The sequence below is a fragment of the Plecotus auritus genome (genome assembly GCF_963455305.1).
Source record: "Plecotus auritus genome assembly, chromosome: 8".
In the NCBI taxonomy this organism is placed as follows: domain Eukaryota; kingdom Metazoa; phylum Chordata; class Mammalia; order Chiroptera; family Vespertilionidae; genus Plecotus; species Plecotus auritus.
The window spans coordinates 26489460-26502087 of record NC_137782.1 but is presented as its reverse complement, the minus strand read 5'-3'; the positions used below and the strand labels follow the sequence as shown (position 1 = coordinate 26502087).

The 12628-nt window shown below is 49.5% G+C and overlaps 1 protein-coding gene across 2 annotated transcripts; it reads right to left on the bottom strand.

The window, feature by feature from the left end:
• Positions 1 to 2177: 2177 nt before the first annotated feature.
• On the bottom strand, positions 2178 to 10781 carry PIGT (phosphatidylinositol glycan anchor biosynthesis class T). 2 transcript variants are annotated; one of them, XM_080683176.1, is made up of 12 exons: positions 10563 to 10781; positions 9861 to 10038; positions 8114 to 8241; positions 7707 to 7807; positions 7461 to 7547; positions 6845 to 6932; positions 6638 to 6735; positions 6383 to 6548; positions 5541 to 5741; positions 3733 to 3898; positions 3554 to 3637; positions 2178 to 2823 (listed from the first exon to the last, which is right to left on the bottom strand). In XM_080683176.1, exons 1-12 carry the CDS (start codon positions 10747 to 10749, stop codon positions 2571 to 2573), a joined length of 1737 nt encoding a protein of 578 aa, XP_080539302.1. In that variant the 5' UTR covers positions 10750 to 10781; the 3' UTR covers positions 2178 to 2570. The 2 variants fall into 2 exon arrangements, with proteins under 2 accessions (XP_080539302.1, XP_080539303.1); XM_080683177.1 differs by having other exon boundaries at positions 9726 to 10038; positions 10563 to 10778.
• Positions 10782 to 12628: the final 1847 nt, after the last annotated feature.

Sequence of the window (12628 nt, the reverse complement as noted above, 5' to 3'; positions counted from 1 at the left end):
ATCTCTCTCTCTCTCTCTCCCCCTCTCCCTTCCTCTCTGAAATCAATTTAAAAAATACATTTTTAAAAGTATTTTAAAGTAAAAACAACACATACAATAGTGTTTAATCAGTAGCTCACATCAATTCAAGAGATGGAACTTCTATTGTATAGATCCACCCATTGTTCTTCCCGTTTTAATTAAGACAAAATCCAGATGAAACAGGTAAAATATGTAATTAACTATTTTAAAGCAGCAATTCAGTGGAATTTCACTAATAAATAATGACATTGAGCATCAGAGGGAGAGGGAGAGAGAGAGAGAGAGAGAGAGAGAGAACTGAGCACTTGCTATGTGCCAAGTCAGAACTAACCATCCTTTTCTTCTCTCCCAGAAAAAATGAATCAACCCTTCCCTGGCTCACTGAATCACAGCACTGATTCCCATGTGTTTTTGGTTTGTGTTTGTCTATCTCACTGATAACTTGATAGTAGAGATGTAGTAACAAGGAGTTGGATTCTGGGTGGATTCTGAAGGTAAAGCAGATTTGTTGATGGGGTCCACAGGGGGTGTGAGAGAGAAGAACCAAGGATGACTCCAAGGTTTTTGGCCGGGGCAACTGGGAAGAGGAGAGGTGCCATTAACAGAGATGAGTCGACTACAGATGAGCATGTTTGAGGTGAGGGTAGAGGGTATCATAAGCTCAGTTTTGGAGATATTATATCTGAGATGCCTTTAGACAGCCCAGTGCAGGTGGCAACCTGGATTCAGGGAGGAGGTCTAGGCTTGAGATATGGAGTGTTGTCACCGCACAGATTACATATAACACAGTAGTGGATGTCGTTTCCAGGTACGGCCTTGGCAGGGGGTATAAAAGACAGCCAGGCCACAACTCCATGCTCCATGCAGACTGCCAAGACCACTTAGCTTCAGACATTCACACACCTGGGCCTTCGCATTTACACCCTGCTTATTACTGCTTTGGGAATAAACTCAAGTCAACGCATCTTGATTAAGTTGCTCCCTTCGTGCTCACACGTAGATGAAAACATCACTTATATGTTCTGAGGGCTCTTGGGAACCCTCAGAGGCAACCTAAACAGTCCCATTTGTGTTGGCTCCACGAACATCACTACTACCATTGTGTTAAAGACAGTTGCACTCTTACTTGTGGGGTTCACAGGTGCCCCTCGCCCTATCCATCCCTACCCCTGGACTCCAAATCCCAAGCCAGAATAGCCTACACCTTTTCATACATTTATCATTTGCTAACTGAGCACTTACATGTCCTGACCTATGTCAGGTTCAGATTGGAAGTCAGCCCCTGAGCCTCTAGGAAGCCCATAGTCTAATGGAAATTAAAGGAAAATAACACCCAGGGTGATAAAGAATATGTAAAGGCAAGTTCAGGGAGCTGTGGGAGCAGAAGGAAGGGGCACCTACAGCAGCCCAGTGTTTCAGGGAAGACTTCCTGGAGGAAGCAACAACTCATCTGGCTCGGGCAGTTGAATGGGGTGTGTGGTTGCTGGAACAGGGCATTCTAAGCCAAGCCGCTATGATGGGAGGGAGGGGCAGACTGCAAGTCACTCATACAGTTGATGCCAACTGTGCCAGAGGAAGAGATGGAAGATAGGGAAGGGATGGGCATCCACCTAAGGACCTGTTTTACAGGAATCCAGAATTATATAACCAGAAGCAGAGGTGGGCAAGGGCAGGCTTCAACCCAATGGGCTTGGCTTCAAAACCCATGGGCACCCTAAGGACCACCTGCAACACAAGCTCATGAGGAGCCTGGTAAAAATTCGAAGGCCGGGCTACACCCAGCCCAACTGAATCCATAGGGTCTGGACCCCAGGAAGCTGCATCATTTTCACCCTTACTTGTGGGAAACAAATAGTTGTGGTGAACAATCATTAGAAAACCACCACACACAGCTCCCGCCTCTGCAGCCCTGCCCTTGCTGATAGGGGACCAGTTCTCAGGGCCCCTAGAAAAGGCGGAGGATGATTCACTTTCATGGTCATGGATGTGCTTACATAAACGCTCCCAGCCAAACCCAGGGAGTTCTGGGAACTACTGTCAGAGGAGGCCAGCAGGGGAGGAATAAGCAGACTGGCTGCAGTGGGAGGAGATAGGGAGTTTAGTAAACAAGCCCTAGTCCCCAGTTCTTCCCAGCCTTAAGGAGACAGGAGGCAAAGAACCAAGGAAGCAGCCATTTTTTATTCCACATCCAGTAAATCCCATCTACCACACCACGGTGGTAGCACAGCCGGGATGTAGGCCAGTGCTGCCCAAGAGAACTTCCTGCACTGATGGAAATGCTTGCCCAATACAGTAGCCACTTAACCACTTCTGGTTACTGAGCACCTGGAATGTGGCTAGCACAGCGGGGGAAGTGAAATTTTAATTTAATTTAAATTCAAATGCCACATTGGCTCGTTGCTACTGTACTACACAGTGCAGCTCTAAGCTCTGACCTAGTCCAGGGGCAGTTTGGGGAGAGCAAGTACCAGAAACAGTCCTTGGGGGTCACACCACCCCTCCCCAGAGAGAAGAGCAGCCCCTGCTATGAAGGGTCAGGTCTCAGGGTCTCAGAGAGGGGGGACGCCGCGGGCCCACCGGATAAGGTTAGCCAGCCTCTTGGCCAGGCCGCCCGTTCTGGGTTCCTCGATGTGGAAGGTCCGGGTGAGGAGATTGTAGAAGGAGCCATAGCACACGGCCACCACCGTGCACGTGAGGCAGATGACGTTGTAGGGCATGCTGAAGTCCGGCGTTGGCAGGTTCACCAGCAGCGGCTCCGTGTAGAGCCGCATGAAGTAGCTAGAACTGTCGGAGACTGGGAACCTGGGGGTCAGGGAGGAGTGGTGAGGCAGGACCCCTGCTCCTATCATACCCCATCCCTCTCGGCTGCACTGGGCCAATGCTTGGCAGTCGGGATTTTCAAAGTTCTCTTAGCCTCCCAACCTTTCCAACAGAAGACATCTGAGATGGAGGTCAATGCATAAAGTTGACGGAGCTGCATGTGCTGGGGGGAAAGGGCCCTGCCCTCACTTGGCTGCTTCTTCCATAGCCGCCCGTTCTCAGTAAAGGCTGTCTCCTAGAGAAGCCTTCCTGGATACCCACCAGGTCACTCTCAGCACCACTTGGGACCTGACTGCTCTCTAGAGCAGAACCTCCCCTCTGCGGTTCTCAGGGCCCCTAGAAAAGGCAGAGGATGATTCATTTTCATGGTCATGGATGTGCTTAGCAGTAGCCGGGCAGGGGCAAGTCTTTTGTTTACTGTTGGGCAGCCGGCGCTCTCTGGAGTTCCTGGCATTCCATAAGTGCTCAACCAAATACTTGTTAAGAGCATCATTGAGTAAATATAGGCTTTAAATACTGCTCTTCTCACCTATCTATTCTTCTGGAAACTTTAGAATCATTTTATAAAGTCCATACTAACATTACAGACCACTGCGACTCTTATTAGGACTGAGTGAAATCTCCACGTTGCTAGGCAAGAGGCAACAGTGAGCCCAGCCCACCCTGCAGGAACCGGACCATCTGAGTTGATGCCCCCTGAGGTCACACTTACAGGCTGCTGAAGAGGGGACTCTCTTCCCAGTCCACGGGTTTGGCTGCCACCATGCTGGGCACGAGGGCACTGAGGACAGACGGGCTGCAGAGAAGCAGGCAGGTATTCCGTAAGCCAGGGCTGGTGGCAGATAAGGTGGGTCAGGAGGGCGGGGGCAACAAGTGGGGGTCGTAGCCCACCTGACGTAGAAGCCATGGTTGGGGTCCGGGGTGTACTCGGTCCACTTGAGCAGCGCCCGCTCAAACTGGATGGAGACCTTGGTGACCGAGCTGGCCGGCAGCTGAATGAGCATCTCCAGGAGGTGGGGCTGCAGCCGGTCCTGGGCAGGCTGGTAGTGGATGTAACCTGGAGACAGGCAAGGCTCAAGCACCACCCATACCTCCCCGCTGGGGTCAGACAACCGGCACTTCCTGCCCCACCTATCAAGGCCTTGAGGCCCGGATCTGGGCACCCAGAGGTGGGCTCTGGATCTGAGAAGCCGGGCAGGCTCAGGGAAGGGAGCAGGGTCTCAAAAAAGGAAAAAGATGTTTCCAGGGCAGCCATCCAGGCAAGCAACTGATCAATCTTCACATCACGAAAACTGGGCAGCAGACATCAAGTGCCAGAAGTGATGCAACAAGTTCACAGAACCACCTGGGCGTTTACCTGCCAAAAACAGGGGACCTGAATCTAATCAATTCTCTAATACTAACCATCAACACCCAAGAAATACAGGGGATGGAGGAACATGTAAACACTGACACAGAACAAATCCAGAATGTAGAACATTCTGTACAACAAATGACCCAGCTTGCCCAACAAAACAAAACAAAAAAAGGAAACAGTTACAGATTAAAAGAGACTTAAGCCCTGGCCAGGTAGCTCCGTTGGTCAGAGCCTCGTCCTGATATGCCACACTAAAAAAAGTGGGGGGAGGGGGGAGGATAATAAATGAGAGGAAGCTGGAGCTGCTGAAGCTACTGGCAGGTGCAGGGGAGCTGATTACACTATTCCAGCTGTGTTTGAAGTTTTCCAGAGCAAAAGGTAAAAAAAAAAAAAAAAAACCCTACAAACTACACAGATAGGATGTTCAAAGCAGGTATTTTGAAGGTGGTACAAGTAGTGGTGCTGACAGTAAGTAAAACTATTAACCACAGGCTTGAAAATATGGGAAACGACACAGGGGAAGCCTGGCCATCGGGGGTGTGCGATGATTCTCCCTGAGAAGTCCTTTCTGAAGCATCAGTCTCTCCCCACTCCAGAGAATAACAATACTTTATTTAGTGCCATCCTGGCACCTAACAAAAGCAATCAGGAAATATTAACTCCCCTTCAGAAAAATAATGGAAAATAAAAATAAATTTTAAAAACCACACTTCTTCCCTCCCAAAGAAGCAAAAACCATTATCTCCAGGCTTGTAATCTTCTTTATTCCCAATACTCTGTTGTTCTTGCTAGCCCTTCCGCTAGCACAGTGGTCGGCAAACTCATTAGTCAACAAAGCCAAATATCAACAGTACAACGATTGAAATTTCTTTTGAGAGCCAAATTTTTTAAACTTAAACTTCTTCTAACGCCACTTCTTCAAAATAGACTCGCCCAGGCCGTGGTATTTTGTGGAAGAGCCACACTCAAGGGGCCAAAGAGCCGCATGTGGCTCGCGAGCCGCAGTTTGCCGACCAGGGCGCTAGCAAAAAGCCTGTGAACCATCACAAAATACTGTGCCTGGGACCCAGGAAGGAGAAAGTGAAAAAGGAAACTACTGCCCTCCTCAGGTCTCACTAAGAATCACAGTCTATGAGTGTTGATTCTGCTTTATAACTTACTCCAGACCTGGCATTAGTGAGGCTACCCTTTCCAAACTATTTGTCAAACTATTCCTAACGTTTTCTGCCTGTGTAGTTTTTCTTGGGTACGGACTTCAGGAATTACCCTGAGAAATGAGGGTCTGTTAGACCTGGAGGGAGAGAGAGCGGGGTGGGCAGGGGTGGGGAGACTCGGCTCTCACTTGGCTTGTTCTCCTTGCCCTTGGAGGTGATGGTAAGCGTGTGCACATACAGCCGCAGGTACCAGGGCACGATGTCCAGGAGCAGCACAGGGAAGGCCCGGTACGGGTGGGTGTTGTACAGCAGCGTGCTCAGCTCCCCGCTCTGCAGCCCATAGCCACTCACGTACCGCTGGGCGTGCAGGAAGGGCACTGGCGGGGCCTCTGCGTAGACCAAAGTCAGCATTTAATAGCGCCTATAGGACAGGGTCACGCCCACTGCCACTCCCCAGGTCACACTCAGAGTCTCAAAGCCAGGAGGACATGGTGAAGAACTTTGCTATCAGAACTGCGAAGCCTGTGTTCTGGAATCATCCCCATCTTCCCCAGCCCACAGCGATACAGAATTACTATTATTTCCTAAATACTCGTATGTGCTGAGGTCTGTGCCCCTGCCAACCATACCAGGTGCTCTCATGGTATTCTGCACTTTTCCTGGGTAACACTGAACACAGTTGCAATTAATTAATTGTTTGATGTCTGCCTCAACTAGCAGACATTGTTTCTCAAATGCAGATACTATCTTCTGTCTTCAAAAAATGTTTGTTGATTAAATGAATGCATGGACAAACTCCATATTTTACATTAGGCATCTCATCTAGTCTGCAAGGTGTTTCTGTCCCCATTTTCCAGAGGAGGCAGTAAGGTTAGGAACCTGCTCAAGGTCAGAGAGCTTTGAAGAAATAGATGTAGAACCAGATGCTGACTCTAGAGATCTGAGTCTAAAGTTTAGACTCTAAACACTAGCCTGTTATCTCATGATGATGAGCTGACATCTCAGTGTGTGGTGGCCCACCCTCACCCACCATTCTCTGGGGGTCTCTTCCACTTGAGCTGGAGGTTGAGGTTGCGGGAGCTGTTGATCACGGCCGTGTCAAGCAAGTCGTAGACAGCATAGGTCCTCCGGGTGCCTAGGATGACATCCTGGTATGTGTTGAGGGGAGGTGGGTTCACCTCCAATGTCTCATTGTCCTGGGGACACAGGGCAGGGCTGAGAAGTGAGCAGAGGGGCAGACTGGCCTTGGGGATGGAGCAATGGGTATGGCTGGAGACCTTGGTACCTGGCTGTAGCTGGTGACGTCCACGTACACTCGGCTCTCTGAAGCCAGGGGGCAGGGTTCTGTGAGGGTTCGGGAGAACATCCGGAAGAGGGACCAGTCTGGGGAGAAGAGAGCAGGGTTGAGCAGGGGCTGGGACTAGGACTGATGTGCACAGATAGGGTGGGGCTGGCAATGGGTGAGCAGAGGTAAGTTGCCATGGTAGCTTACCTTTCTTCCCCTGCCCCGTGACGAAGGCATCAAATACAACGGAAAGAGTCTGCCTCAGCTCCCAGGAGATGCTGGTACAACGAGCATTCTATCCAAGGGCCAGACAGCAGCAATGAGGACATATCACTCCAACCCCAGAGCCTCAGGGACTCCTACCCGGACTTGGTCCCTTGTCTACAATGTATCTTCCTACCCATTGATTTGCTACCACTCACTACTGAGCACTGGACCCTGTGCCATACCCTGTGCCAGCAGCTTTATGCATCATTGGAACCATCGCCAAGAACCATGGGAAGTACTACTACCATTACTCTCACTTGACAGATGGGGAAACCAGGCTCAGGGAAACAAAATGATTCACTCAAGGTCATGCCAGCCGGTGAGTGGCTGAGCTAGCAGGTACACTGCATAGCTATTCTGAACCACTAAGCTCCATGACAAAGATTTATTGAATGCTTGCCAGGCAACCACTTGGTTTCCTTGGTGCGTGGCCAATGCCCCAAAAAGTCATCACTGTACCTGCCATTTACTACTGGCTCAGCCTGGGCTACGTGCTTTGCCTGCACTTTCTCTCAGAGCCTCTGGATGGCACCCACCCCCATTCGCCATGACTTACTCTGCAAATAGGGCGGATGTGCACTGCCTGGGAGTGGTAGCTAGTGTGGAACAAGCGATCAGCCTTCAGCAGCATAGAGAGGCCTGCCTGGAGGAGACGGGAAGAGAGGAAAGGTCAGTGCCCTGGGCACCCGGGCATGAGGCAGAGGTTATCTGTAAACACACCTGGCTGATGGCAGAAAGGGCATTTGCTAACTCCATCCACTCTCTGGGGCTCCCACCCACGTTCAGACCACTCTGGCCTCACCTTGGAACTACAGGGCAAGAGCTTCTTCCAGGGGGTGAGGTTCTCGGTGCAGACAACCTCCCGTGGCAGCACGGCATAGCGGAGGAAATAGTGATCTGTGTCTGAGGAAGACAGAGGTCTGTCTGGGGTGGGCCTTGAGGCCCCACTCCTCAGGACCCACACTCCTGCTCCCCATACACCTCTCTGGCGCCACCACCCTAACAGTCCCAGCTGGGAGTGGGACCCTCTCCTCCCCTGGGAGAAGGCAATGCACAGACAGCACAGTCTTGGGAAGCCTTCTTCTGGGGCCTGCACACCCAGGGGATTTATGATCTGGCCCCACTGAGGAAAGAGGAAGCTGAGGGAAAGGAAGCAAAGGTTTGGATAAGAGGTAACAGGGAGAAGGAAATGGCCACAGGGCTTCTCACCATTGGCCAGCCCCAGGGGTTTGAAGGAGGCAGTGGGAGTGACCGTGTTGGTGGAGTCGATGAAGTTGAGAGAGGCGCAGAAGATCCCTGAGAGGACGTTACTGAGCTCCTTCCAAGATGTATCCACACTGGATGGAGACACAAACCCCCACTGTCCCAGAGCTGCTCCTGCTCCCATCCCAAAGCCTGCGTTGGCAGCTACACCATTAGACTGGCTAGTTGACGAAGCATCACTGCCCCTGCTCAGCCCCTTCCTCCTCGCTCCCTGCAGCCACTCAGCTCTTTGCTCAGGTGATTCCTCTTCCTGCCTGGGAACGCCCCACTCACCCCTTTCTGCCCACTTTCAAGGAGGCTCCCTCCTCAACCACAGCCTCCACCTGTGCTGCTGTGGTTCTGACCATCTGAGCCTCTCCCTAGACTCCCCTGGGAAATGGCTAAGTGGTGGCAGCATCTTGTCCTAAGCATCGTTTCTCCTCTACCAGGCTGTACACAACCTGAGGACAGGGAGCAAGTCTGATGTGTTTCACAACCATGTGAAGTGCCCCACATCTCACAGGCTAACAACACTCATTGATATACTTCCTGTGACCCTGGGCAGGAGGGTAAGTCAGTCTGGGTTCTACCTTCAGGGTGGGAAGTCTTACATCTATAAAGACTCACGGAACAAGAGAAAACAACTATTCTGGGATTTAAAAAAATAAAAAACACAGCAAATCAAATCAGGTGTTTTTTTCATAGAGAAATACCAAAACAGATTTGCTCTCTATATTAATCATAGAAAGCATAAAACTAGAAATCTAAACGTCAGCTCCATATTACAGGCAATTAGGAGCTGAGGGAAGACAGTGACGGCAGAGCAGATGGGGGAAAGGTAGGGGCTAGTGTTCAGGTAGAAGCCATTGGCAAGTTTGTGGGGGCATTGCTTGCTCCTCATTTGATATCACCTTAGTGCTGTCCTGGGTTTTTCCGATAATCCTCTGTTCAGGGCTTTTCAATTGCTCCAAGCTTCGAGCCTCAGATCGCACACTTGAAGCCTGAAAGCTCTACCCAAACCAGAATCGTGTTTCATTTGGTGTGCACAACACTGATCCACACAGCATGTCTTACATTTTTAATTCCTTACTGATATTTAAATTTGCCAATTTTCACTATAAAATCTAGATTTCATGTATCTCTTTAAAAAAAAAAAGAGAGTATCTTACAACAGTGGGCCTCTGTTCCCATACCAACAATCCAGAGGGGATGAGAGGCAGCCATCCTCTCAAGCTCTGCAACCTGCTACAGTCCCCACCACTCCCTATATCGCCCTAAAATTTATTTTATCATACTTGTGCTATTGATTTTTCCTAGTGGAATTAAGAGGAAATGGTGGTACAATAGCAATACCCAGCCCCTTCCCCTCCCAAACAAAAGCAATTCCTCTGTTATGGAGATCTGGCATCTTGTAAACCAATTCTAGCCCAACAGTGTTTTGTTTGGTCTTACATCCAAGTAAGCTTCAATTATTTGTTATCTGCCTCTGCAGAGATACCTCAAGCCTGGAAGTAGGTAGGGGAAAGAAGTATATTCAGCAAAGTAAAGTATGCCACTCAGTGGTAACATTATTTCTTACTTCCAAGGCAGTTTTATCCCCATGGAATTACTGCCTGCTGGAACTGCTGTCCCCAATGGCAGTGGCAAGAAGACAACACTTTCCCCTGCCACAGTCCCTCCATGGCCTGCAACAGGCCTCAAGGTGCGCACTCACTCCGTGACGGTGTCTTGGAACCAGACCCAGAGCTCTGCACCTGATGGGGCCTGCAGGAAGGGTGGCCCCCAGTACCGAGTCCTCCAAAAGCCCTGAGTGAGTGACAGGTGCAGCTCCCGGAGAGAATACTTGGAGATCAACTGCCCCAGGGCTTTGGGGAAGAGCCTATAATGAGAAACTAGAGAGGGGGGGGCAGGTGAGAGATGATCCTGGAGGGAGGGTTCCCAGCCACCCCAAAGAAGCAGTACACCCAAGCAAGGCTCTGGGATCAGAGAGATCTTAATTCCAGACCAGATTGTTACCAGCGATGTGATCTTAAGCAAGTGCCTTTACCTCTCTACACCTCTAATCTCTTCCTAGTAATCTTTCCCAGAACATAGCAGCCAGTATAAATGGCAACCAGCAACAACATCATCAGTTTGTAGACAGAGGGCTCAAACTAAAGTTCAGAGTGGCAGCCTGGAGCTGCGGAGAGAGCACTGGGCTAGGAGTCGCTGCCCCGCTCCGGACCTTAGTTTCATCAGCGGTACAATGGGATTCTTCAATAACTATCCCATCCTTCCCCCACGGACCCACTTTGTCCGGCTCCTGGCCCAAGGACCAGAACCCCAACAGGGACTAGGCCCCTCCCGCAAGGCTTGCCCCCACCCACTCCCAGCAGGTGTCACAGTTATCTTTCTCCGTCCAGTGTCGTCCTCTCACCTTCTTCGCGCTGCAGCTCCGAATCCCAGCGCGTGCGGAACTGGAATGTGGCGGCTACGTCTCCAGAAGGCAGCGGGGTGATGACGAGCTCCTCCCGCAGGCTGTCGCGTGGGGGCTCAGCATGGCCCCAGCCGCCTGGCCCCAGGAGCAGCAGCACCAGCACGGTGAGCCGCACGGCGGCCGCCATGCCTGCGGCTGCTTCCGCCCCCCAACAGCGCCCGCCCCCAGGAAGACCAGTCTCCAATCGGAAGAGCGTATGAGAAGTGACTTCCGGCACCATCCCGGAAATGGGAGTACGGTTACCGGAGCAACGGGCAGGCTAGGCCCTTTAGGGCTGGCGCGTTTAAGTGGGCTGGGCGCTGGGAGGGTAAGGAGGGTGGTGGGTCTGTGGCGTGGGTGGGCGCTGGGTGACGTAGCCCCCTCACCCACGAGAAAGTGCTTAATAATAGCGAATGCCTCTGTGGTAGTTGAGAAAACAGACTGAAAAAGATTAATTACTTTTGCGAGGTAACAGGGCTTTGCTCCTGCATCCCTCAGCTTCTAGTGTCTCCATTTGCTCTGTCCTAAAACTAGCCAGCTCCTCTGGTGGCAGAGCTTTCCTGCAAACCCCCAAATAACTGGCCCTTCTCTTATGAAAAATTTCAAACATACGGCAAAGGTGAAAGAATGAACACCTGTTTTCCCCTCATCTAGATTCCAACATTAACATTTTACACTATACTTGTTTCATCACATATCAGTCTATAAATCCCTCAGCTCATCGTATGTTTTAATGCATAAATTGCAAGTTGGTCTGACGGTTGTGGGTTATTGTTAAGCTGATGAATGCATAAATTGCAGACATAAGTAACAAATATTTCAGCATGCATATCATTAACTAGAGTTCAATATTTGTTTATATTTTTCTTTTAGTGTGAAATCTACATACAATGAAATGCACAACGATGAAAGGAAAATTCACTGAGTCCAACAAATACATTCACCTGTGTACCCAAACTTTTAAGATATAGAACATTCCTAAAGCCCGAGAAAGTTGGCTAACGCCCCTTGCCAATCATTCCTCCTCCTCCCCACCTTCAAGACAACCTCTGTTCTGATTTTTCTTCACAGAATAAGTTAATCTGTTGCAGAGCTTCATATAAATGAAATAATTATATAGCCTGTATATTTTTTTGTGTAAGGCTTCTTTCATGGCAAGAATAATTTTGAGGCCTAGCTGTTTTGGCTCAGTAGAGCATTGGCTTGTGGACTGAAGGGTCCCCAGTTCGAATCAGGTCAAGGGCACATGTTCGGGTTGCGGGCTCCATCCCCAGTAGGGGGTGTGCAGGAGGCAGCCGATCAATGATTCTCTCTCATCATTGATGTTTCTCGCTCCTCTCTGAAGTAAATATATATATAAAGGGTGCCTTTGAAATCATGTTTTTGTATGTATTAGCAGTTTCTTTTTATTGCTGTATAGTATTGCATTATATGAATATACCATAGTTTATCCATTCTCCTGTTGATGGACACCTGAACTTACAAGTTTTTAGTTATTATGAACTAGACCACTGTGCAATTTACTTTGTAGACACATTTATCACTAACCATGGGTAAAATTTTAGTAGTAAAGTGTAGGTTGGGTGTATGTTTAATTTTTTTTTCTTGCCAGTTTGTTCTTGGGCAACAGACCTATTCAAACTTTATGCCAAATCACACAATTATAAACACCAAGTCATATTATTTTAGAACTAGAAAAGACATTAAAGATGATCCATACTCGGATTATCCAGCTAAGAAAATTAAGTTAAGAGTAAGTGAGCCCTGGCTGAGTAGCTCAGGTGAGTGTTGACTCAGTATGCCAAGTTTGGAGGTTTGATCTCCTGTCAGGTCACATACAAGAAGCAACCAATGAATGTATAAATAAGTAGACCAACAAATTGATGTTTCTCTCTCCCTCCCGCCCCCCTTCTGTTTCTCTCTCCCTCATGCTTCCCTCCCTCCCTTCCTCTACTAAAATCAATCAAATAAAAATTAAAGAGAGGGCAGTGAGCCGAAACCGGTTTGGCTCGGTGGATAGAGCGTCG

Coding starts and splice junctions, on each gene's coding strand:
- PIGT (XM_080683176.1), bottom strand. CDS start 10,749: ATGGCGGCCGCCGTGCGGCTCACCGTGCTGGTGCTGCTGCTCCTGGGG. Junction 6,736..6,844: donor CACGGGGCAGGGGAAGAAAG/GTAAGCTACCAT, acceptor TCTTCTCCCCAG/ACTGGTCCCTCTTCCGGATG. Junction 3,899..5,540: donor GGGCAAGGAGAACAAGCCAA/GTGAGAGCCGAG, acceptor GCCTGTCTCCAG/GTTACATCCACTACCAGCCT.